The 24,087-nt window shown below is 37.1% G+C and overlaps 1 protein-coding gene across 1 annotated transcript in view; it reads left to right on the plus strand.

The window, feature by feature from the left end:
- TXK (TXK tyrosine kinase) overlaps positions 1–24,087 on the plus strand; it is a gene marked incomplete at its 3' end in the record, with an annotated part of 34,217 nt that overhangs the window by 350 nt on the left and 9,780 nt on the right. Inside the window, exons 2-9 of the mRNA XM_084234035.1 lie at positions 833–935; positions 1,646–1,851; positions 4,127–4,192; positions 10,520–10,574; positions 15,722–15,801; positions 17,301–17,428; positions 21,722–21,796; positions 23,480–23,651. Coding sequence (XP_084090161.1) covers positions 833–935; positions 1,646–1,851; positions 4,127–4,192; positions 10,520–10,574; positions 15,722–15,801; positions 17,301–17,428; positions 21,722–21,796; positions 23,480–23,651 — 885 coding nt within the window. The remainder of the gene's footprint in view (positions 1–832; positions 936–1,645; positions 1,852–4,126; positions 4,193–10,519; positions 10,575–15,721; positions 15,802–17,300; positions 17,429–21,721; positions 21,797–23,479; positions 23,652–24,087) is intronic.

The following is a 24,087-nucleotide window of genomic DNA, read 5'->3' on the forward strand; positions in this document are numbered from 1 at the left end:
CTCTCATTATGTTCCCAGAGCATGTGGCTTAGTTCTGTATTTAATATTTTTTCAAGTATGTTGTTTATATGCCTTTGTTCCTCTCTGTAAGTTTTACCCTTTAAGGGCAAGACTTCTGCCATATTTATTTGAATATGTTCCCCAAACTCTCAATGTATTTTATACTTTGGTGCCCAGCAAATAATTGTGTAGGGGAAAAATAGAAGACTCCATGATAATGGAATCAGTTAATATTTAGTGGGAAAGCCCTTTATCTATGTCAGACGGCGCCAAGAGCTTGTGTTTTACTAGCTCAAGTAACTCTCAAAACCACCATGAGCGTGTTTATTTTTTTTCTTACCATTTCTATTTTACAAATGAGGGAACTAAGGCTTCGGTTACACTGCTTACCCAAGCCACGCTATGAAATGGTAGAACTGGGATTCAGACTTGTGTTCTTAATCACGACTCCATATCTACCTATAACAATAGCTACCATCAAATGAGATAATGGATATAAAATGATAAATACTGTGCTAACAGAGTGAGTTTTTCATTACCATGACTCTAATTTTGTGCCCATAATATGCAACACACTCTGTTCTGAGTCTGTGACATGTTTTCTCAACATAGCAATACTATATGTTCTTACCATCTCCTGTTACCCACTAAGAAAAGTTAAGTTTCGAAAGATAGTATCTTGCCCAAGGAAATGGAGTTTGGGAATCTTCTATATAAAAATGTAGTAGGAAAGAAACCTGGATTTTTCGTCTCGTTTTGTGATCATCTAGTGGATTTATAAGGAACCTAAATATAAATAATCATTTGTATGATGATTGTGTTTCTATGCCAGACAAATGAGAACACAAATAAGCCTGAGCAGAGATGAAGAACTTTCAGAAGAATACACTCCACGGGGAAGACAGTGGTTTTGTGAAATGCAAAGCAAGAAGCAAGTGAGTATCATTTTGATGAGGAACAAAAGGTAAAAGAAGCTTACAATTAAAGGGTCTACCCTCATGAGTTTCTGTTTGCTGAAATGCCCTGCACTTAATTTCACACTTGGTGCATAAAATGTTCTAATAAACATTTCATGAATGAGTGTTCTAGAAAAAAATGACAGTGAAAAAGATTAGTTAAAATAGCCTAGATAAGTTTTCCCAGAACTTGAATCTGGACAGTGAATAAGGAAACAAACTAACAAACAAATTATTTACTCTGACTACACCATTTTGCCATTTTGAGACCAGGATAAATTTTCAGTTCATTGTTGGAAGAAACCAAGTTTTCTATGAAGGGTAGCAAACCCAGACACAAGCTTATAGCACTGAAAATGGAAGGGCTGTTTTTCTTTTCCCAAGAGAAGCAAAGCCTTAAAACAGAGTAATACTATTGGGGAAGAGGGAAAATTTTAAAATTATGACATGAAAAAAATCAAATGCCTATAAGAGAATTTGTCATCTCAGGAGTTTACAAAATGATGTGTTGTGGGATCCAAAAATGGTGTGTTAGGTCATCTTCTATGTTTATTCCTCCCTGGCTTCTGCTCTGGTGCAGCTAGGTGAGAGAAGAGAGGTGGCAGGCAAATATACTACATCACTATTTATCTTTTTTAGTGTATATAAATAAAACAATAGCGCAGCAACTCACGCCTTGGTTTTCACAGTCCAACAGGGGTTATTTGCAACCATCAAAACGCAAGCCTCTGCCTCCACTCCCACCCTCCGAGGTTGTTGAGGAGAAGATGCAAGTCAAGGCCCTGTATGACTTTGTACCCAGAGAGCCCTGTGATTTAGCATTAAAGAGAGGAGAGGAATACCTGATATTGGAGAAGTATAATGCTCACTGGTGGAAAGCAAGAGACCACTTTGGGTAAGACTGATGGCTTGTTTGGTCTTTATCAAATTGCTGCTCTTTTATCCTCTAAGGCTTCAGAATCATAAAGAAGACTCTGCTTAGTGGCTCATTTTCTCCAGGTTTATAATTCTTCCTTCCGCATGCACTAGAACCTGTCTCCACACTTGAGACCATTAGAGTAGCGTGTTCAGGCAGAGTCTCAGAACTAGCTTCATTTCTGGATGCTGCCACTGACTAGTGTGTGTTCTTGGGCAAATCAGTCACTCTCCCTGAGTTTCCATTCTTTATTTGTAAAATGGGACTAATAATTTCTACCAGGTAGATTTTTATTCTTTTTTTTTTTGTCCATTTATGCAAGAGCTGAGGTACAGGCCAGAGGCGTGGGAGGATGAGAGGATTCACTAGGGACAAAGTGGGGAGCAGAACAGGCAGGCGGACCGAAGATACTGCTGAGGGTAGCAGTGGGCGAGACAGGAGAGGTCTGCAGTGCCATGTGCGTATCAACCTGGCTGGTCGGGAATCGAAGCCATGCTGCAGAGGCCGAGGACAGTTTCACATTGCTGCGCTCAACCCACTGTGCCACTGTGGAGGCCCTAGATTTTTATTATGATTTATAACTTTTTTGGAAATTTGACTTGTTTTTCTGTTAAGCTCTCAGGTAGAAATAAAACAGTATCTTAATCATTTTTATATTTCTGCAATGACTAGTTTTGGAAGTAAATACTAGAGTATTGATGAATTGAATTGGAAAGAAAGATTCTGGGGGGCCTTCCTGGTGGCGCAGGTGGTTGAGCGCAGCGCTGTGAAGCTGTCCACAGCTTCTACAGCGCTGGTTCGACCCTGGCCGCCGGCAAGACCACATGGCGCAGCAGATCTCTACTGCCTCGCCCACTGCTCCCCTCAGCAGTGTATTTCAGTCAGTCTGCCTGTTCTGTTCTCTGCTCTGTCTCTGGTGGATCCTCTCACCCTCCCATGAATTTGGCCCCTACCCCGTTTCTTGTATAAATAAATAAATCTTAAAAAAGAAAAAAAAAAGGAAGATTCTGGGTATGCAGACAGACTTCATTATGTCAATTTCTATAGATTATTGATGCCTGACTGCAGTCCTGGGTAGAAAGAAGGCTGAGTCTCTGGGCTTGGGGAGAGAATGCTATCATTGAGACTGATAAATTGCCAAGGATTTTGAGATTACAAGTATCTAAGTAGAAGCACCTAAATTACATGTTTTTCCTCTTCAATGATATTTTCATGATGATTTGGCTCTTGCATCGGCCCTTAGTCTAGGCTTATTATGTGATGGAGAATTTTCAGGGGGAGGAGAGGTATTCGTAGGTTCAGGATTGTCATAGGCCATTCCTACAGATGGCCTATTGGCATGTATCAGACTTAAAAAAAAAAAAAAGAATGGAATGAATTTTTAATCTAATGTTAAGTGAATAAAGGTTTTTTTTTTTTTTATGCAAACATGATAAATAATGCCAGATTCTGTTTTGCCACTGCTTCCAAACCCAATCTGTTCCCCCAAAGCAGTAATGTTCAAATCCTTCCACATCATTTTAAGCAAACTTTCATGCACATATTGAAATATATGATATTGTTTAGAGATTGAATTTAGCTAAATCTTAGGCTTTATGTATACTTTGCGCTACAACTTGCTTTTATTTCTCACTAATATGTTTTAGTGGGTCTTTATAATTTCAAATGTCAATGAATGTGTAGGAAAAGAGAAGCCCCCACCCTGCTGATGGGTGTGTAAACTGGTATATCTCTATCAAGGGCAACTTGCTCTATCTACTGAGAGATATGTGTATTTGGTGACCCAGGAATTTCCTTGTTTGGTCTCAGTTTTAGAGAAATACTCTTGTGCACAAGAAGTTATGTTCAAGTATTTCCTTACAGCATTGTTGTAAGGCATATAACTTGACTAAAATATCTACTTTTTGGGGCACTTTGCAGCAATTTAAAAACCTTAAGTCAATAACTTTGTAGTTGATGTGTTTTTAACCTAGTAACTAGGTGCATAACCTAGTAATTATAACATCCTGATGATCATGTAAAATCTTTGAAAAGATTTTAGTGCCCTAAAACACCCTAAGCTACTTACATTGTAAGTCTGAATCTTAGTATTTGTCAAACAGATTTTATGGAAAACATTTTTCTTCGTTTAACAATTTAATCAGTAAAGTGAATTTGATTCCCTGTACATCTTTGAGGTTTTAAAAAGATTGATGTCATAAAAATGTCACAAACATGCCAAACATTTTGATTTTTGCTTTGTCTTTTATTGTAGGAATGAAGGTTTAATCCCAAGCAACTATGTGACGGAAAACAAATTAACAAATTTAGAAATATATGAGTAAGTTTTCTCCAAGATATGACCCATGGTTAATCTATGAAAATCAGGTTTATTTTGGCAGTTTCGATAGATAGATAGATAGATAGATAGATAGATAGATAGATAGATAGATAGATAGATAATGTTTTAAGTCTGCAAAGGAAAAGAAAGTAACACATTTGGCACCTTCAGCTTAAGAGATCTTTGATCCTTATAATGGCTGATTCAGAAACTTCTTAAACTTCTTTTTGTTTTGTTTTGTAGGGCTACTTTTTGGGCTTTGTTTTGTTCTAATAGCAACAGCCTGAAACCAAACACCCATTTTGTACTTGTTTTACTTTATATCCTAAATGGAAAATTAACTTAAAAATGACATCAAAATTTCAATCAGTGGTAAATGGCACTTTTTAGACACTTTTTTTTTGGCTCATGTTTTGAAATGTTTTAGTATAGGTGAAGATGAGAACTGAGCTAATGCTATAGTTTGGAAGAACTTCTGTCATGTTTTGAGAGTTCTACTTAGCAATCTATTTTTGTTACTATTATAAACATGGAAGATGGAGCAGAGCTCAGCAATCATTTTTTCGCCCTCATTCTGCCAGTCAGAAAAAGAGGTTGAGTGATGAGTTTACAAGTAGAAAGTGGCAAAGCTGGGAGTAGTGCTAGTCTATAAATTGAAGTTGGTTGAACACTTGCGCACCCTCTCCTACTGATACTTGCTCTGCAGTTAGCCTATACTTCCAGCAGATGGCTGTCACTAAGGTGCTTCTCTGAGAACCAGGCAGCAAATACAAATTGAATGAGAGAGCCCTCCTTGGTCTGCCTTCACTAACTTATTTAAGCCCAGCTGGAGGTCAGGCTCAGTATATCCCTCTCTTAAAACAAAGCCAATTCTAAAAGCATTGGTGAATAATGTAGATTTTATTGGAGGGGAGGAGAGGACCCAGGACAAATGACATAGCTCATAATGTTACAGGATTTTGCTATTAGTTCTTTCTGTTCTCTCTCCCATTATTCTCCTCTGCTCCATCATAGGAGCTCTTTTCTCTTCTCCCTTCCTGGCCATAATCCCTCTCTTGACCTAAGCATTTAGCTCTGCTCCGAAAGTCCATTCTCCACGCAGTAAAACAAAGTCCATAGGTGGCTGAAAAACCTACAGAAACCAGTTCCGTGACTGCAGATACCAGACAAGCTCTGTGGTGGTCTTACCGGGGTCTCACTGCTACTCCCAGCTCAAACTGCCCAACATAAACAGGTCTCTTTGGAGGCTAAGTCAGGGGAATTTTTGTTTGGAAATCTATAAAAAATTAGACGATTTTTTAATTTATAACCCCAGTTCACTTTTTTCCAGGACATTAAAGGAGATATATCACAAAGGTGCCTAACACAGTGCCTGGTGGTTAGTGCATGACACTCACTAACCAGCAGTTCTACTTCCTTTTCTTCATTGTTAAGTAATTTGCTGGTTCCTTCTCTTGTTTAGACTAGACTTGGAATCTGGCTGTAACAACTTGTTTATATTGTATTTAAGGGCCACTTAAATCAAACTACTCAGAGATTAGAACGATCGTATTTCCTCATGCCTTGATTTATGTGTCTTTGAAAGTCATTAATGACTCCAATTACAAGAAGACTAATATTTAATTATATTGCAGTTTCTTTTTAAAAAAGTTTTATTAAAATAGTAATTATCACTATAAATCACTAAAATTTATCAACCACGAGGCTCATGACTATATAGAAATTACCAGCGTAGGTTGAAGTATATAGTGTGGCTTAGAAATCAGAGAAATATGTGTTCAAATCCCAGCATCACCACTAACTGGTGCTTTGACTTTGGACAATATTATCTAATGTAGCTAAACCTTGAAAAGTGGGGTCAATAATATCTGTCTTATGTTGTATATAGTAAATGTTTATTTTTTAAAAAGATTTATTTATTTATGCATACAAGAACTGGGAAAGAGGCTAGAGGTGTGGGGGGTGAGATGATTCACCAGAGACAGAGTGGGGAGCAGAACAGGCAGATCCACCGAAGTACACTGCTGAGGGGAGCAGCAGGCGAGTCAGGAGAGGTCTGATGGGCCATGTGGGTATCTCCCTGCCTGGGGATTGAACTGGTGCTGCAGTGGCTGCAGAGAGCTTCATAGGTTGCGTCTTAACCTGTTGCGCCACCAGGGAGGCCCTATACTAAATGTTTAATACAGTTTTCTTTTTAAGTACTTTACATACATTATAGGGCAAATTTGTCACTTTAATAGCCTTTTGTAAGTCCTTACATGATCCTAGAAATCTAATAAATTTATATATGGGATAAATCAAGTTCTCCTAACCATACAAATATCATATAAAAATTAGCCAAATTCCTTTAAACTTCAAATAAGTCTAAAATCAATTATTCATCTTAAATCAGAGAGGACAATTGAAAATTACAGATTTTCTGAAGTCATGTACAATTGGATATTCTAAATGTTAAACATATTGTTTATCCTGAACTTTACAGACTGTGGGTCTGATTTATCTCATTATGTCTACACTGAATGTTTAATCTTCTCAGGGTTAGAAAATCACTGAGCAAAGCAGATTTGCCTTCTCAGATCTAATGGGGTTTTTAGGTTGAAAATTCAAAACCCTAATACTGTTACTTATTGTTAGAATTCTAAGGCTAGAACATGGGAACTGAACTGTTATATATGCAAGATACTTCTTTTTTTTTTTAATTATTCATTTATGCATACAAGAACTAGGGTACAGGCCAAAGGTGTGGGGGGGGGCGTGAGAGGACTCACCAAAAACAGAGTGGGAAGCAGAACAGGCAGATTGACCGAAGTACACTGCTGAGGGATGCAATGGTTGAGTCAGGAGAGGTCTGCTGCGCCATGTGTGTAGCTCCCTGGCCAGCCAGGGGATTGAAATCGTGTTGCAGAGGCTGCGGACAGTTTCAGAGGTTGCGCCTTAACCCCTGGTGCCACCAGGGAGGTCCTATGCAAGATACTTCTAATCAAGCATGATTGGACTTGATTAATGCCAGTAGAAGCTCAGCCCCAAATCTTGTGTCCGCATCATTCTACATTAGTTTTATTATCAGTGTTGTCTAGATATGTAACAACATTACCCATTAAAAAAATACTCTTCTGATATATACCATGGAATATTACTCAGCATTCAAAAAAGATAAACACATGCAATTTGCAGCAACATGGATGGCGCTGGAAGGGATCATGCTCAGCGAAATAAGCCAAAAAGAAAAATACCGGATGGTCTCACTCATAGCAGGAATCTAGAAAACTTAAATAAGGGACCAGGAAAATGAATAACTATAAGAAAGTGAAAATCAAAATCAACAAAAAACTATGAACCAGAGACACTTTGTGGGGGGGTGGGGGGTGGGGGACGGGAGGGGAGGGATTGGGGTCAGAATGGAGGGGTTGCAATTGTATGGGGGAATATAAAAATAAAATTTATTATTTAAAAATAAATAAATTAAATTAAATAATCAATTAGGGTATTTAAAATAAGTATGAGTAGTATGTTAAGGACTCCAATGGTAAAAGTAAATAATGTGCAACAACTGATAGATAATAGACTTTAATAAAAATCAATTTAAATGTTAAAAAAAAATACTCTTCTGATTTTTACCATATGATTTAAATACATCAAATTCTTAAATACCATGCCCCTAACCTCTCCTGAATTGCATTCATCCAATCTTTTTCCTGCCTGCTAGAATTCTGCATTATTTTAAAGGACCCTAAATGTATCATATACCTCTATCTGGCACTGGGTTGTTGCTTTTACATCATTCTGGTGACATTCACATAGGGAAGAATTTTAAGCTCGATTTAAATTTAAATATAATATTTGCTTATTTTACTTATCACTATAAGAAATAACTACAAAACAACAATTTACACTGATGCGATGGGAGTAAAAAAAAAAAAAACAGGTTATGTTAACTTTCATTACTGTCTTTGTGTTTTATAGATTCAATGTATTTTAGTGAGCTAAACTCATTATTCTATTTTTAACATCCAAACTCCACAACTTTGCCAGTGGAAGTTCCTTTAAACTGGTTCCCTGTGTTTTTAGTACTGCCTTTACTATTTTGAAAGAATTTTTTCTTTCGAGAAGTCTCAAACTCATCTTGAAATACCCTCCCCCAATATAAATTTAAAAATGCTTAATGAGGGCCTCACTGGTGGCGCAAGGGGTTAAGCACTGCACTAAAGCAATCCGCAGCCTCTGCAGCACGAGTTCGATCTCTGGCTGGTCAGAGAGAAACCCAGGTGCAGCAGACCTCTACTGTCTCCCCCACCACTCCCCTCAGCAGTGTATTTCGGAAGTCTGCCTGTTCTGTTCCCCGCTCTGTCTCTGGTGGGTCCTTTCACCCCTCCCCCCCGCATCTCTGGCCTGTACCCCAGCTCTTGCATGCATAAATAAATAAATCTTAAAAAAAAAAAAGATCCTCTGAGAAACCAAGAGGGTTGGTGGCTCAACTTTCCCGGAGCTGGTCCCTTTCCCCACTCTTAAAAAATAAACAAACAAACAAATAAATAAATGCTGAATGACATTCAGTTTAACATGGCAATTACTCATTTCCCAGAGTGATAAGTAATAAATTATGTTGTCTAGAAACATCTGTAGTCTCCCTTTATTCTCTAGGGCTCATCTTTTTTAAAAGTTCTATTCAACTTGAGTACCTGACCATTTTAGTTTAGTGGCGGTTTTCTGCAACTGAAGGTCAGGGGAAGTCCACAGGAGAAGATAGTCCCATCCTCAAAGTCTTGTGCGAATTTCATTTCGTTACCATCTGTCCCACCCACTGTGACTCAGTGCATGCTTGTATTTGCATTCTTCCATTTACTGTCCACAAAATAGTGGTTCTGGTAATATTAGATTAACTCCCTTAAAAATGTTATTTTGAAATGAAAGATTTTCCATTTTTATTTCCCTCTCCTTGATTTATCATTTATTTTCTCTTTCCTGTATATTTGTTTACTAACTTGTGTGATCACAGCAACGTACATGTTTAAAGCATATGATTATTTATCATGTTTACTTGTGTGTAGCTTTGATATTTTATTTTATTTATTATTTTAATTTTTATTAAGATTTATTTATTTATGCATACAAGAGCTAGGGTACAGGCTAGAGGTGCGGGGTGGGGGCATGAGAGGATTCACCAAAGACAGAGTGGGGAACAGAACAGGCAGATTGACCAAAGTACACTGCTGAGGGGAGCAGCAAACGAGACAGGAGAGGTATGCTACGCCATGTGGGTAGTTCCCTGGCCAGCAGGAGGATCGAACTCGTGCTGCAGAGGCTCTCGATAGCTTCATAGGTTGCGTCTTAACCCTTGTGCCACCAGGAAGGCCCGCTTTTATATTTTAAAATCACTCAATGACAGGTTTTTTTTTTTTTTAGAGGAAACAGAAAGATCAGAGGCAGAATATGTGAATTTGAGGAAAGAAATCCCCATGTTGCAGAAGCTTGTGAATGAGGGAGAAATGAGGAGAAAGATGAGGATGGAGAGGTGTGTTAGATCAGAGTGATGTACTGATTGTTACATTTACTAAATGACTGACTTTACTAGAAGTTAATATGGTTAAGAGAGTCAAATAAATTACAGTAGGTTTTAGTTTTGGAAAGGAAAACCTAACACATATAAAAGCATACAAGGAAAGAAAGAAATAGGTATTTTTTGGGTTTGTCTACCAAAGCTCAGTAAAGTTTTTATTGAACATGGTGAAATAAATTTTTGTGGAGGGCCTCCCTGGTGGCACAAGGGGTTAAACACAGCACTGTGAAGCTGTCCTCAGCCTCTGCAGCACAAATTTGATCCCTGGCCAGTCAGGGAGCAACCCACACGGCACATCAGAACTCTCCTGTCTCGCTCGCTGCTCCCCTCAGCAGTGTGTTTCGGTCCGTCTGCCTGTTCTGCTCCCTGCTCTGTCTCTAGTGAATCCTCTCACCCTCCCACACATCTGACCTGTCCCCCAGCTCTTGTATGCATAAATAAATAAATTTTACAAAAAAAAAAATTTTGTGGAAAATTTTAGGTGATTAAATTATTCAAAGTTACATACTATGTGTGTTAGAAATTTGAATGGAGATGTAATAGGATAAACTAGATATTGGCTTGTAATTAATAAAACTGCATTAAGCTAAATTAATTGACACATAATATTGTTTGTAGTTATATATTATACATTTTATATAGAATTATAACATGAATTTAAAAAGTCAACTTTCTAAAATCAATTCTGGAGAAAGTTCTTTAAAATGAAGAAAATGGCATTTTTTTCTGGAAAAAAAGAAACTTAAAAATGATTTTTATTGATTTTACAGGTGGTACCATAGAAGCATTACCAGAAATCAGGCAGAACGTCTTTTGAGACAAGAGGTAATTCATATTGTACTTGAAGAAATCTGTGAAATATTCCCAAAATTTAAGAGAGACATAGTCTTTACCCAACTAAAAGGTTTTATTGGTTCCTGGGTTTTGTTTGTTTGTTCAAAATATTACAACTTCATCTCTACCACAGACTTTTTGTAAGTTGTAAACTGGATATATTTGTGAAAGGTGAAAGATTTACAAGATCTGAGGAGAAACCAGAGTATAAAACTAGATGTATTTCTTTCAGATTGTATTTTCCATTGATATGTATTGTAATTTTAGAAATATGTTTCTCCTGTAAAGACTTAAGCACCAATATACTGAAACTCCTTTAGATACTCCAAAATGCAGCCTTGGAGTTGCCCATATACCTTTGAAAGACCGTTCATCAAGAACACATCTATCCTTATAAACTTAGTTTAGACTCATTAAAAATACAAACATAGATGAATACAAGGAGCTACACTTTGTTCTTTGGGAACAAAGGGAAAAGCAGGGTGGCCAAAACACCAAAGTCAGATCAAAACTGCTCATATAGGTCAAAACCAACCAAAACTGCACATAGTTTAAATTTCCAGTAAATATTAACTGTGCATAAGAGTCAAAACTAGAAACTGAGTAAAGGTATATGTGCCTCAATGCGCTATTATCAGATGTTTAGGAAATTGAGAAATATGAATGAGAAATAATCAGTTCTGTGATGAAAAAGTCAGTTACATGTACTTTTAAAAATTATATTAATTTTTATTGAGGTGGCATTGGTTTACAACACGGTATATGCTGTGTATGATTTAGGGGTATAGATTCACACCTAAATGTGTATTTCCTTGTTCTAGTTAAATGAATAACTCTCCATGTATCTGTTGGCCAGTTGAGTTTCCTCTGCTCTTATATGCCTGCTAATATTATTTGCTGATTTTTTTATAGTGCTTGCGTTTTAAAAAAACTCATTAACATGTATTTTAAAATATATTCCAAAACTAATCTTTTGTCAGTTAGGTGTTACAACTATTTTCTGGTTTCTGCCTCTAGAAAACTTTACATTGCTTTTTCTTATTCAGAAATGAAAAAAAATTAATATCATATTTCTCAGTATTTTGCTTTATGAGCTCTGCTTTTTTTGTTTGTTGTTTCATATTGAATATTCTTCGCTTTCCTGAAGTGATAAAGGGACTTTTCCTTAAACTATTTTAAAGATTTGCTTTTCACATTTAGGTGTTTAATCTTTTTGAAATGTGTGTGTTTATGTGTGTGTGATTTTTTAAAAAATACTCTTTTTCTATGTACCTTAAAATACTTTGTAATTTATGCATTTTCTAATTTTCACTTAAAAATATGCGAGGGTTAAATCCTGCTTTGCCATGAGGCACTTGAAATATATATTGGTGGTTTGAATTTCCTAATATTTTACTTAGCCTGTTACATTCACAGGTGAGGCTGGCTTCTAATTTTCTGTTCTCTTTGTCTAGCTTAGTATAAAGGTTATACTAGCATCATAAAATGAGTTGGGGCCAGGGCTTTGTATCTTTTCCAATCTTTAGAATAGCTTATATTGGGTAGAAGTTATTTGTTCCTGGGAGGTTAAATATAGCTCTTGTAAAGTAGCCTGGACATGCTGCTTTTTCAAAAAGATAAAGATGTTTGACTACTGATTTAATTTCCTTTTCTTTCTGAGCTGTTTGATAATTTATACTTAGCTGGAGAATTGCCTATTTTATATTTATTTTCAAATGTATTGGATAAAATATTCATAGGTGTATCTTAAAAGTTGATTTTTTTTTAATATTTCAACACTCAGCATGTTTGTATGGTTCAGAATGAAAGGGTTTTGAAAAGTTTTCTTTCATTTTTTTTCAAGATTTATTTATTTATGCATATAAGAACTGGGGTACAGGCCAGAGCTGTGGGGGCTGAGAGGATTCACCAGAGACAGAGTGGGGAACAGAACAGGTAGATTGACCAAAGTACACTGCTGAGGGGAGCAGCAGGAGAGTCAGGAGAGGTCTGTTGCGCCATGTGGACTGCTCCCTGGCCGTCTGGGGATCAAACTTGGTTGGCTGGGGATCGAAATGGTGCTGCAGTGGCTGCGGACAGCTTCATAGGTTGCGTCCTAACTCCCTGTGCCACCAGGGAGGCCCCACGTTTTCTTTCATTCTTGTCCCCAATTCATTGACTTCCATCCCCACAGGTAAGCTACTGAGTTTATGTTGTGACTTTTCAGAGATATTTAATACATACACAAGCAAGTACAAATATGTTTGTCGTGTTTTACTTTTTACACAACTGATAACACAAAATATACACTCCTGTGTATATAACCTTTTTCACTTAGTGCTATATAGTCTTTCCACACCACGCGCGTAGTCTTTCCACATCAGTACAAGAAGTGTCCTAATTCATTTTACACCTGCATGCTATTTCTTACCTTGAATGTATAACAATTTATTTTATCAGTCCTTCACTATGGAAATTTAAGTAATATACACGTTTTCTATTAAAACAAGGCTGCCACAGGTAAACCTGGTTGCTCGCTGGCTGGACAGGAATTGAACTCATGCTGCAGTGGCTGCGGATAGCTTCATAGGTTGCGTCTAACCCTTGAGCCACCAGGGAGGCCCCTGGATTTGGTTTCTTAATATTTCTTTGGGGATTTTGCATTACAAGTGAAACTTAATAGTAGATTTCTCTTTTACACACAGTATTTGCTGTGTTGTTCATGTTGATGTTAAGCTTTGTATAACAATTTAGAAAATTTTCTTCTTTTTATATGTTCTGGAATCATTTAATCAGGCTACTGCTTCCTAAATTTAAGATTTGGTAACATCACAATATGTAACTGTGGCTGTTTTATTTTATCTGTTCAATAGTAGGTCCAGAAAGATTTCTAGTTCATCTGGAATCAATTTTGATAAATTTCATGTTTTCCTAATTGATTACCCATTTTGTTCAAGTTTTCAAATTTATTGTATAGAGTCAAGGAATTCTTTATTTTTCTGGATTCTCATGAAATTTTTTGATAGAGCCCCCCATTATTTATTGATTGACTTGATTGACAGTTTATCTATTGTATTGCTTTTCTCTAAATAACCAGGTTTGAATTTAATTGCTAGCTGTATTTTAAAAATTTTTATAATTTATTATTTTCTCTTCTGTGTTTATTAGTATCTTTCACCTCCTTACTTGAATTTTATAGGTCTTATCCTAACTTATTGAATTGGATATGCTTTTTGGATTTCTTTGTTTATTGATATAAACAATAAGGTTATGTATTTATTTCTAAGTACTTCTTGAACTGTATACTAGAAGTCCTAATGTGCAGAATTTCCTTATTATTTTCTAGATATTTTTAATTTTTATTTAAATTTCTTTGAGTTACATAAAAGAACTTAAAAATTTACAGATAGTAGGGCTTTTTTACTTTGGAATGTTTTAATTTCTGATTTTATTGCTTTGTGGTGAGGGAATGCTATTTGTACTGTTTCTACTTTGAAGCTTTAGAAGAAAGGATCACTACATTTACAACTTTATTATCTGCACATTCTATATACATATATGTATATAGAGGACATTCACACATACCACGCCTACCACTTCGTCTCTTGTATCTCGTGCCCCTGTGGTCTGTAATGCAATCCTTTGCACACAATCATAGCAGGAATTCAATAAAAGCTAGATATTTTCAGTTATAAGTGACTGGAGAATTTTTTGTTTCAAAAATTTGATAAAAAAATAGGCTTGGGCCTCCCCTGGTGGTGCAGCTGTTGAGCGCTGGGTTGCGAGGCTGCCCGCAGCCTCTGCAGCACCAGTTTGATCCCCGGACACTGGTGAAGGTCCCACCAAAAAAAAAAAAAAAGGCTTGTCTCTTGTATCTGAAAGAAGACTGCTTAGTGCAGTCCACGCACCTTGAGGTCAGGGTATGCCCTTTGGGGTGTGAGTTCTCAAATAACTATTAGCACTTCATAAGTGTGAGCTTTCATGGTTTGGCAAGATTCTGAGAAGTTCTCTTTTCACATCTGTAAACACTTTCAGCAGAAAGTTTTTATAATTATTATATCAAACTAACCACACAAAACAGCCAGCAGTCAAGATTATTTGAAAACAGTTAACAGCATTATGGTAGTTTTCCAAAGAATATCAATGGGAATCCAATTCATACATGATATTAAGCTTATTGTAATACTCATACTCCCAGCCACGTGTCTTTGTCTTTTTCCTACCCACAGAGCATCTATAGTGCTTCTCCTCACTCCTTCAGGCTTCTGCAAACCTACTCTCTCTCTACCTTTATCATGAACTTTGGTCTCTTTCCATCTCCCTCATCCTTCCTGTGATAGTTTCCTCTGCATCTCACCCGGCCAACTACCATGTTGTTTCTTTTCTGCCAAAGCACAAACCTATGTATCTCAGAGTTCTTTCTATTCATCAGGTATTATCTTCATCAATATAACAAAACTAACTAAATGGTGGGGTACCAGGTTATCAAATTACTGTAGTCTCAGGAACTGAAAATGTATGCTTGCTTCAATTTTTACTCACCCTTCTTTCTCTTTAAGGGCAAAGTTTTTAAATACTCATACATTATAAATTCCTTCCTTCCTTCCTTCCTTCCTTCCTTCCTTCCTTCCTTCCTTCCTTCCTTCCTTCCTTCCTTCCTTCCTTCCTTCCTTCCTTCCTTCCTTCCTTCCTTCCTTTCCTTCTTGATTGGTTGATTGATTTATACAAGAACTGGGGTACAGACCAGATTTGCAGGAGGGTGAGAGGATTCACCAGAGACAGAGTGGGGAACAGAACAGGCAGACTGACCGAAATACACTGCTGAGGGGAGCAGCAGGCAAGACAGGAGAGGTCTGCCGGGCCATGTGGGACCTTCGCCGGCTGGCGGGGATTGAACTGGCGCTGCAGAGGCTGTGGACAGCTTCACAGCACGGTGCTCAACCTCCTACGCCACCAGGGGAGGCCCCCAATTATGTTATATTGATTTATTTATAGTTCACCTTATTTTATAGGTATGACTTGTATGCCTAGAAGGGAGATGAAATTAGGTGTACTTTTAAATATTATCCCCTTTCCTAGGCAGTCACAATGTTGGTTTTCATTATTGAAATGTAGACGTGTCTATTTTAAACGTAAATAATGAATTAATTGTTTTGCAGTCCAAAGAGGGTGCATTTATTGTCAGAGATTCAAGGCATTTGGGATCCTACACGATTTCTGTATTTATAAAAGCGAGGAGGTAAGCAATTATGATTTTGGTCATTTAGAAATAACAATACCTGGAAGTTTTTTTTTTTACTTTATTTTATATATTTTTTACATCATTTTTCATTTTTGCACAATGTATGCTTTTTCATCTTGGTTATAGTCCCCATACGATTCCCACCTCCCTTATTTTGACCGTAATCATCCTATCCCCTACCCCCGCCCTGCCCCCATGGTGTGTCTCTGGCTTATAGTTGCTTGTTGATTTTGATTTTTACTTTATTATAATTAGTCTTGGAACAGTTCTTTTTTGTGGCAATCATCATGTAGAGATTGTTAGCAAGCTACCACAGGCAAAAGATAGCTGACCTGAACATTGGTACAAATAACAGGTTCAAGTTGTATTTTTAATAAGTTCTGTGTTTGTGTCACATTGGATAAATTCCTTAACGATCATCTCCTTTTCTCAAGCAGTAAGAAAGATAGATTTGTTACAGCAGACACTGTGGACTGTTCTCATAACCTTTTGTTGGCCCAAGTGTTGACCTGTAGAGAGTTCTCCTACACTTAAGAAGCTTCTTTCTGCTTGAGGGTCTTTTCTGGGTGAGGGCATTCATGCTTCACATAACTAATCCTATATTTGACTGGCAATTTTAAGAAGTATGAAATTATTGTAAGTAGTTATAGTCAATGAAATGTAGATTTTAAGTACTATTTCCTCTATTAATGAGGAAAGGAATAAGTTGGTAGATAAGTACCTCAGCTTCTTTGCACTTTGTGGGACACTTTTGAGGTGTGTTCCACAGTCTCTAGTAGCTTTCTAAAGGGATTGAGTTCCAGCTGCCCATAAGAGCAAGTTTGCTAATTTGCTCTATGTTGGTTTTTCCCTTGTCTTTGTCTCACATCATCTCACATCCTTCTCATAGTATATTTGGTCATTCACTTAACCAATTCTTGATATTCAGTAAATACTTATGTGTCCATTAATAGTTCTACTTTTTTGGACACCAGACTTGTCACCTAGAAAACTTTAGCTAAAATTATATTTGAATCTAAGAACCTAGTAATATAGCAGAGGAATTTTCCTGGGATAGTGAGGGACCTGTTTAATGCAGTTGCTTGTCAGTGTGTAATGTTGCTGGAATAAGAATTTTACTTTATTTTTATTTTTAATAATTTATTTATTTATGCATGTAAGAACTGGGATAAAGGCCAGAGGTGTGGGGGATTAGAGGATTCACCAGAGACAGAGTGGGGAACAGAATAGGTTGATTGACTGAAATACATTGCTGAGGGGAGCAGAAGGCAAGACAGGAGAGGTCTGCTGCGCCATGTGGGTCGCTCCCTGGCTGGGGATAGGACTCATGCTGCAGTGGCTGCGAATAGCTTCACAGTGCTGTGTCTTAACCCCTTGTGCCACCAGGGAGGCCCCTGAATAAGAATTTTAGAGGTGGAGTCCTGTTCCTTAATCAGTTGACTTAGTTCCAAAGTGATCTTTTGCTTGTTTATTAATTCACATTTGATTTATTGTAGTGCTATGGAAGCTACCATCAAACATTATCAGATTAAAAAGAATGACTCTGGACAGTGGTATGTGGCTGAAAAACACCTCTTTCCATCCATCCCTGAGCTGATCTGGTACCACCAGCACAATGCAGCTGGTAAGTGATGAACTTCAAGCCAGGGGTCAGAGCCCAGCTGTTGATAAGCAATGGCCTTAGACACTCATCAGGAGCAAATATCCCTCTAAAAATGGTTTAAAAGCTTGAAATACAACCTGTCTTTGGGATCAATTATCTTCCTCATTGATGCTGCTTTGTTTTCCTAGGCGGGGGCAAAAGGTAAGTTGATTTTTTACTTTTTGGTCAGGTTAGGAAAGTGAGGGTGATTGAGAAAAAAAGGTCATTTAGTCATTATGCATTTATTCTTGAAATTTACAGTTTAAATGTAACAGGATTTCAAGTATCCTAAATAATGGTGCTTCCTTCTCTTTGCTCCCATAAATTTACATCTATTTTAGACAACTGGAGTAGGAAATTAACCTTAAATCTCTCAATTTCTGTTCTTCCTTGTTTGGAGAACAGAAAAAGTGACACAGGACACACAGTCTTTTATAGTTACAATCTGGCCTACATATACTACAGGCATATCCGCCCCCCCCAACTCCCAGCTGTTATTAATAATAGCTGCTACTTGTACAAACCTATTCTCTATGAAAAGATACAGGTTTCCAGAAAGTTCCACCACAATTACAATCACAGCTCTGAACTTCATCTTCACCCAACTTACATTGGACCACTTTGAGTCCAACCACTTTGAGTCCAAGGGAGAAAATGCTCAACTCAATCTTCCAGAATTTGGGACCTGCTGTACTTTTCACATTGTTTTCACTTCTCATGCAGTACTTTTAAATCTTCTTCTCATGACAAGTTGTGTTGAGGGAAAAAAAAAAATTCCTTTTGGTAAGTCACTACTTCTCCATCACATTGGTTCTAAATATCAGGAATACATCTAAAGACTTTTTAACCCACTTAAGAAATGAATGCAGGGGCCTCCCTGGTGGTGCAGCGGTTGAGCGCTGGGTTGCGAAGCTGCCCGCGGCCTCTGCGGGGCCTGTTCGGTCCCCGGCTGCTCCCTGGCCACTGGAGGAGGGTCCCACATGGCGCGCAGACCTCTCCTGCCGCCCGCTGCTCCCCTCAGCAGTGTACTTCGGTCCTTCTGCCTGCTCTGCTCCCCGCTCTGGCTCTGGTGAATTCTCTCACCCTCCTGCGCTTCTGACTGTACCCAGAGCATGTATAAACAAAACAAACAAACAAATAAATAAATAAATAAAACATGCCTCTATTAAAAAAAAAAATTAAAAAAAAAGAAATGAATGCACATGGATATTGTAGGTGGTCACTGAGAGTGGTTAGAGGAAGTGGTGATGTGTATGGGTGCGGCTGGGGTGTACATATTTGCAACAAGAGATAGAAACCCCTTCAAATCAGAAGACTAGTTCTGAGTTTTCTCCTTCACACTCTTCTTACTCTTCCTTCAACAAAGAAAAAAAAAAAAACTTAAGAAACAGAGTGGTTATAGTGGTGAGACTAAAAAACATACCGAGGTAGATCAGGATGTGTTGACAAGAAAAGATGTCAGTGATAAGTTGTTTAGTTCAAAGAATAAAGTGCAAAGCAGTTTATAGTGCCACTTTTGAAAAAAAAAATGAATACATTCACACATATCAGTGTGCAAAGCAAAACTGTTAAGTTTAGGTAATGATTTTTAAACTGATAACATTATAACAGACTACAATCTGTTAGTGTTTACCTCTAGGGAATGAGACTGTAGGTAAGGGGAACTTTTATTTTCTATTTCATATATTGCTATAGGGTTTGATTTCTATTTTCCTATAATGTACACAAATCTTACAATGTATAAAATATCATACAGATAACTTTTGGAAAAAAAACTGAGTCAAACAATAAAAAAAAAAACAGATTCAAAACTTGTAATTGTGTCTTGTTGTTTATTAGAGAAAAAATAAATAGTAAAGAAATACAACACAGAAAAGAAGGATGGTAAGAGGAAAGACATGAGACCCAACTTGATTTTTACTGAAATCTTTCTTTGAGCCAGACCCTGTTCTTAGTGCTTTTCATGTTTATTTATTTATCTAAGCTTCAGAGCAACCTTATGAGGTCGTGCAGCTGATCTCTCCATCTTATGTATGAGGAAATAGGCATCAGATGTGAGATAACTTACTCAAGACAGAGCAATAGATAAGAATCTCTTATGGTTGAGATTTGAACCCACAGAACCCTTTGAAACCTTAGGAGCCATTGAACCTCTGGCTCAAGATTCTCCTCCAGAAAGAGGCACATCATGTAACTGGAGGGATTTTTTGGAGGGTCCCATTTTCAAAGAGTTTGTCAGCTATCTTGTTGACTTTTTGATCATTGGTCAATTTAGCTCATGACAATCCACCAAATAAATTCACCAAATAAAAAGTGTTCACTGGATAAAAATATTTGACAAACAAAAAAAGTTCACTGGATAAAAATATTTGACAAACAAAAACTTTGAAGTTAGAGGAAAGTGTTAGGGTCTTAGGGAAATTCCTTTTTAATGTTCTTTATTTTGATCACGTGTTACAGAGATTCAGATGAGAGCACTAGTATACTAGGTCTTCAGAATTATTAGTAAATATCTTCTGTTCTCTGCTCACATTTTCACCATTGTCTTGAAGACTCCTCAATCTTGTCTTTCTGTTAAGGTAGCTCATGCCTGCTGGCACAAATCTTAATTAAGCAAACGGCTAGGTGATTTACTGATAGGGCAGTAGGTAATCATTGGAAAGGAGTTTTGAAGAGAAGGGTGAAAATTTGAACAGAGAATAGGAGTGGTGAGGCCAAGCCTGTGCCCTGTTTCCAGAACTCCTCTCCCATGGAGAGCAGCCATTTTCCACTCCTTTTTATCCTGTGTCTCTTCCATTTCTTCTGACCTTCCTTCACCCTGAAAACAGTCTTAAGACTTTCATATTAAAAAAAACAATACTGTTATTGGTCTTTTCTTCCTTTAGGTGTTGTTCTTTTAATCACACTTTTGGAAAAATGTATCCAAATTTGTATCCCCACTTGCTCATTTTTCTTGCTTTTTGAGCATCCACGATTTGCCTTCTGACTCCAATACCCTATGTTTTTACCATCGGCTTGTAATGGGCTGTTTTGTAGTCCCCATATTTTCAAGTTTCCTCTGCTGCATTTGACAGTGTCACTCTTTGACTATCCCTGCTCCTTAACTGTCATAACACTACCCATTCTTGGTCTTTTCTAATTTAAATCATTCCTTATGGGTCTTCTCTATGGGTCCTGTCTACCTGCACCTTAAACAATGGTGTTCTGCAGGGAACCATCTTTAATCCCTTTCCTTCTCATCCAAACTTTCTCTTTGCATAACTCTGCCTGATAAACACAGGTACTTGCATCACCACGGGTCCTGAACTTCAATGATAAAATGAAACTCTTCACCTTTACCGCCATTCTATAGAAACTATATTTTATATATTGAACTTTGCCCTCCTCATCATCTGCTTTATTTAATATATGCCTGTACTTATTTATGTTCTCTTACCCCCACTGGAATGTAAACTCTTTGAGAGCAGGATCGATCGCCACCTTGTTTACTGCTATCTCCTAGCATCTAGATGGTGCATGGAACATACCAGACCCTCAATAAATATTAGTCAAAGAAATAAATAATGAATTTTGTTGAGTTAAATTGAAATCAAACATAAAATATTGCATGTTAATCCAATCCAAAGAAGTTTCATTTACTCTACCACACTGTTTTGTTTTGTTTGTTCATTTTAAATGAGCTACTCTCAAGGGTAGGGCACTGAAATAAGCACATTTAAGCATTATTGCTGGCAAATGAACTAATTCCACTTTTCTAGATTTCTTTTGATCAAGAAATCACATTTTAAGGAATTTATTCTAAGGAACTTACTAGAATTTGAGAGGTACATACAAGTGCATGTTCAAAAATCAAAACAAATTTTATAATTGTGAAATCTTGGGAATAGCTTTAAGGTCTTTTTATAACCATTGACATACATTACATGTTGAGTGTAAAAAACTAATAGCAAACACTTATAATTCTGTGAAATATGTTGGATGTATATGTATTTCTAAATATGCATATAGGGACATTTGCTAAGATTGTCACCAAAATGTTAACAATGTATCCCTGGATGTTAAGATTTTGTGAGGAATCTTTATTTCATCTTTATATTTTCTTGTACTCTTTATTTTTATTCACTGAACATGTATGATTTATGAAGAATGTGTTCCAAATGAGAAAGCTAAGCAAACAAATGTAATTTATTAAAGAATGTTATTAATCTAGTATAGTTGGTGTTTTCTTTTTTATTAGTAACTGGTCTAGAAATGCTGATTTTTCTTTCTCCCTAGGTCTCTTGACCCGTCTGCGCTATCCAGTTGGGTTGATGGGCACTTGTTTGCCAGCCACAGCTGGTTTTAGCTATGGTAAAGTATGCAAACATGCTCAAGTAAAATACCCAGTAAAGAATCTACTCCAAATTCCTGATATGTTTTTTAAATTCTGACACTTCTGAGTTGTATACATAGTTATGTTTCTTCTCAAAATTTAAATTGGGGCCTCCCCTAGTTGTGCAGGCGGTTGTGAAGCTGTGCGCAGCCTCTGCAGCGCCTGTTTGTTCCCAGCCAGCCAGGGAGGGTCCCGCATGGGGTGGCAGACCTCTCCTATCTTGCCCGCTGCTCCCCTCAGCAGTGTATTTCGTCAGTCTGCCTGTTCTGTTCCCCGCTCTGTCTCTGGTGAATCCTCTCACCCTCCTGCTTATCTGGCCTGTACCCCAGTTCTTGTATAATTAATTAATTAATTAATTAATTAAAAAGATTAAAAAAATTAAATTGCTCTTTGAAAATATTTAAACATATGCATCTCATAAGGGCAATTTAAACTTTATAACCCTTTCAATGCATTATTCTAAAGTTCCACCAGATGGTGGTATTGCTATATAAAAGGAGATACTATTGAGTCCCCCTTAAGTTTTCAAGAGTTATTTTAAAAACAGCAATTGTATGGGGAATATAAAAATAAAATTTATTAATTAAAAAAAAACAGTTTTTTGATTTTTTCCTGTGGAATGAGAAATACACAGTAATGCATATTTTACTTCAAACACTTAGATAAATATGGTTTCGAGTCCTGGACTATTTGTTAGATGAATTGGTTAGACTGTTTCTTAAGGGATAGACACCAAGTTAAAAAAAAAAAAAAACCCTCTGAGGGGCCTCCCTTGTGGCGCATGGGGTTAAGACACAACCTATGAAAGTGTCCACAGCCTCTGCAGCACGAGTTCCACCACCTGGCCGGCCAGGGAGCAACCCACATGGCACAGCATACCTCTCCTTACTTGTCTGCTGCTTCCCTCAGCAGTATACTGCTGTCAATATGTCTGCTCTGTTCCCCACTCTGTCTCTGGTGAATCCTCTCACCCCCCACACCTCTGGCCTGTAACCCAGCTCTTGTATGCATAAATAAATAAATCTTTGGGAAAAAAAACCCTCTGGAGATAGAAATGAGCAAAGGGACACCAGAGGGAACTGAAATGGAGAGGGAAGACAAGTCTAAGATCATGAGTTTACTTACTAGGGCAAAAACAAGCAGTGGATATGAATAATTTAGGTCCCAGGTCTGGTTTTGGTAGATAGAAAGGCAGAAATATGTTTTATTTGGGGTCTCTCTAGAAAAAGAAAGTATGTTTTCACATTTGTAATTCCTCTCCAAGCAAATAAAGTTCGCATTTCTAAACTTGAATTCTATGTTTAAATCACAATGAAAATTTGTTTTATTTATTTTTTTAATTTGGAAGAACTTTTTTAATTAAAATTTTTTTTATTGAGGTAACATAGGTTTACAATATTGTATATGATTCAGAGGTACAGGATCACACCTCTTTAGATGTATGTCACCATGCCACATCCACCAGCAAGGCACTCATAGTTCTCTACCATAGTCCATACAATAAAAGTCAAAAATAATTAGGTCCCCTTTACTCATTTATCAATTTTTTTCTTTCTCTGTATAAGAACATAATAGATCTGGATAATTTCAAAATCTTTTCTCGCTCTAAAATTTTAACATGTTTTTCCCTACTTATAACATGCATGTTTTGCTTTTTTCAGAAAAGTGGAAGATAGATCCATCTGAATTGACTTTTGTAAAGGAAATTGGAAGTGGTCAGTTTGGAGTGGTCCACTTGGGTGAATGGCGAACACACATCCAGGTGGCTATCAAGGCCATCCATGAAGGCTCCATGTCTGAAGAGGACTTTATTGAAGAGGCTAAAGTGATGATGTAAGTATAAACAATATCAGATAACTATTGGGCAACATCCTGGTGTCATGGAATGAACATGGATTTTGGAGTCAACCACACCTGAATTAATGTCACAACTCTTTGCATGCTAGTTGTATGCCCTGAGAAAATTATTTGACCTTTCTGTGACCTGGGTGAGTCGTTTTGCTTTTTTTTTTTTCATTTTTCATTTCTAAACCTCAATTTCCTTACCTCTAAAATGGTGATAACAATACCCATCTCACTGGATCACTGAGTGAATTAAATAAGATTATCTATGCAAGTACATTGTGTTCTTTTTCAGCTCAGTAATAGGTACTTAACAAGTGTATGTTTTCCCCCCACCCCTTTTCCTGGAAACAAAAATGTTGATGATGTCTAAATAGTAATACAAAGCATTTGCTTTCAGAGAATTTAAGAATTCTGAGTGCTGGTG

The sequence above is a fragment of the Talpa europaea genome (assembly GCF_964194135.1).
Source record: "Talpa europaea genome assembly, chromosome: 5".
In the NCBI taxonomy this organism is placed as follows: domain Eukaryota; kingdom Metazoa; phylum Chordata; class Mammalia; order Eulipotyphla; family Talpidae; genus Talpa; species Talpa europaea.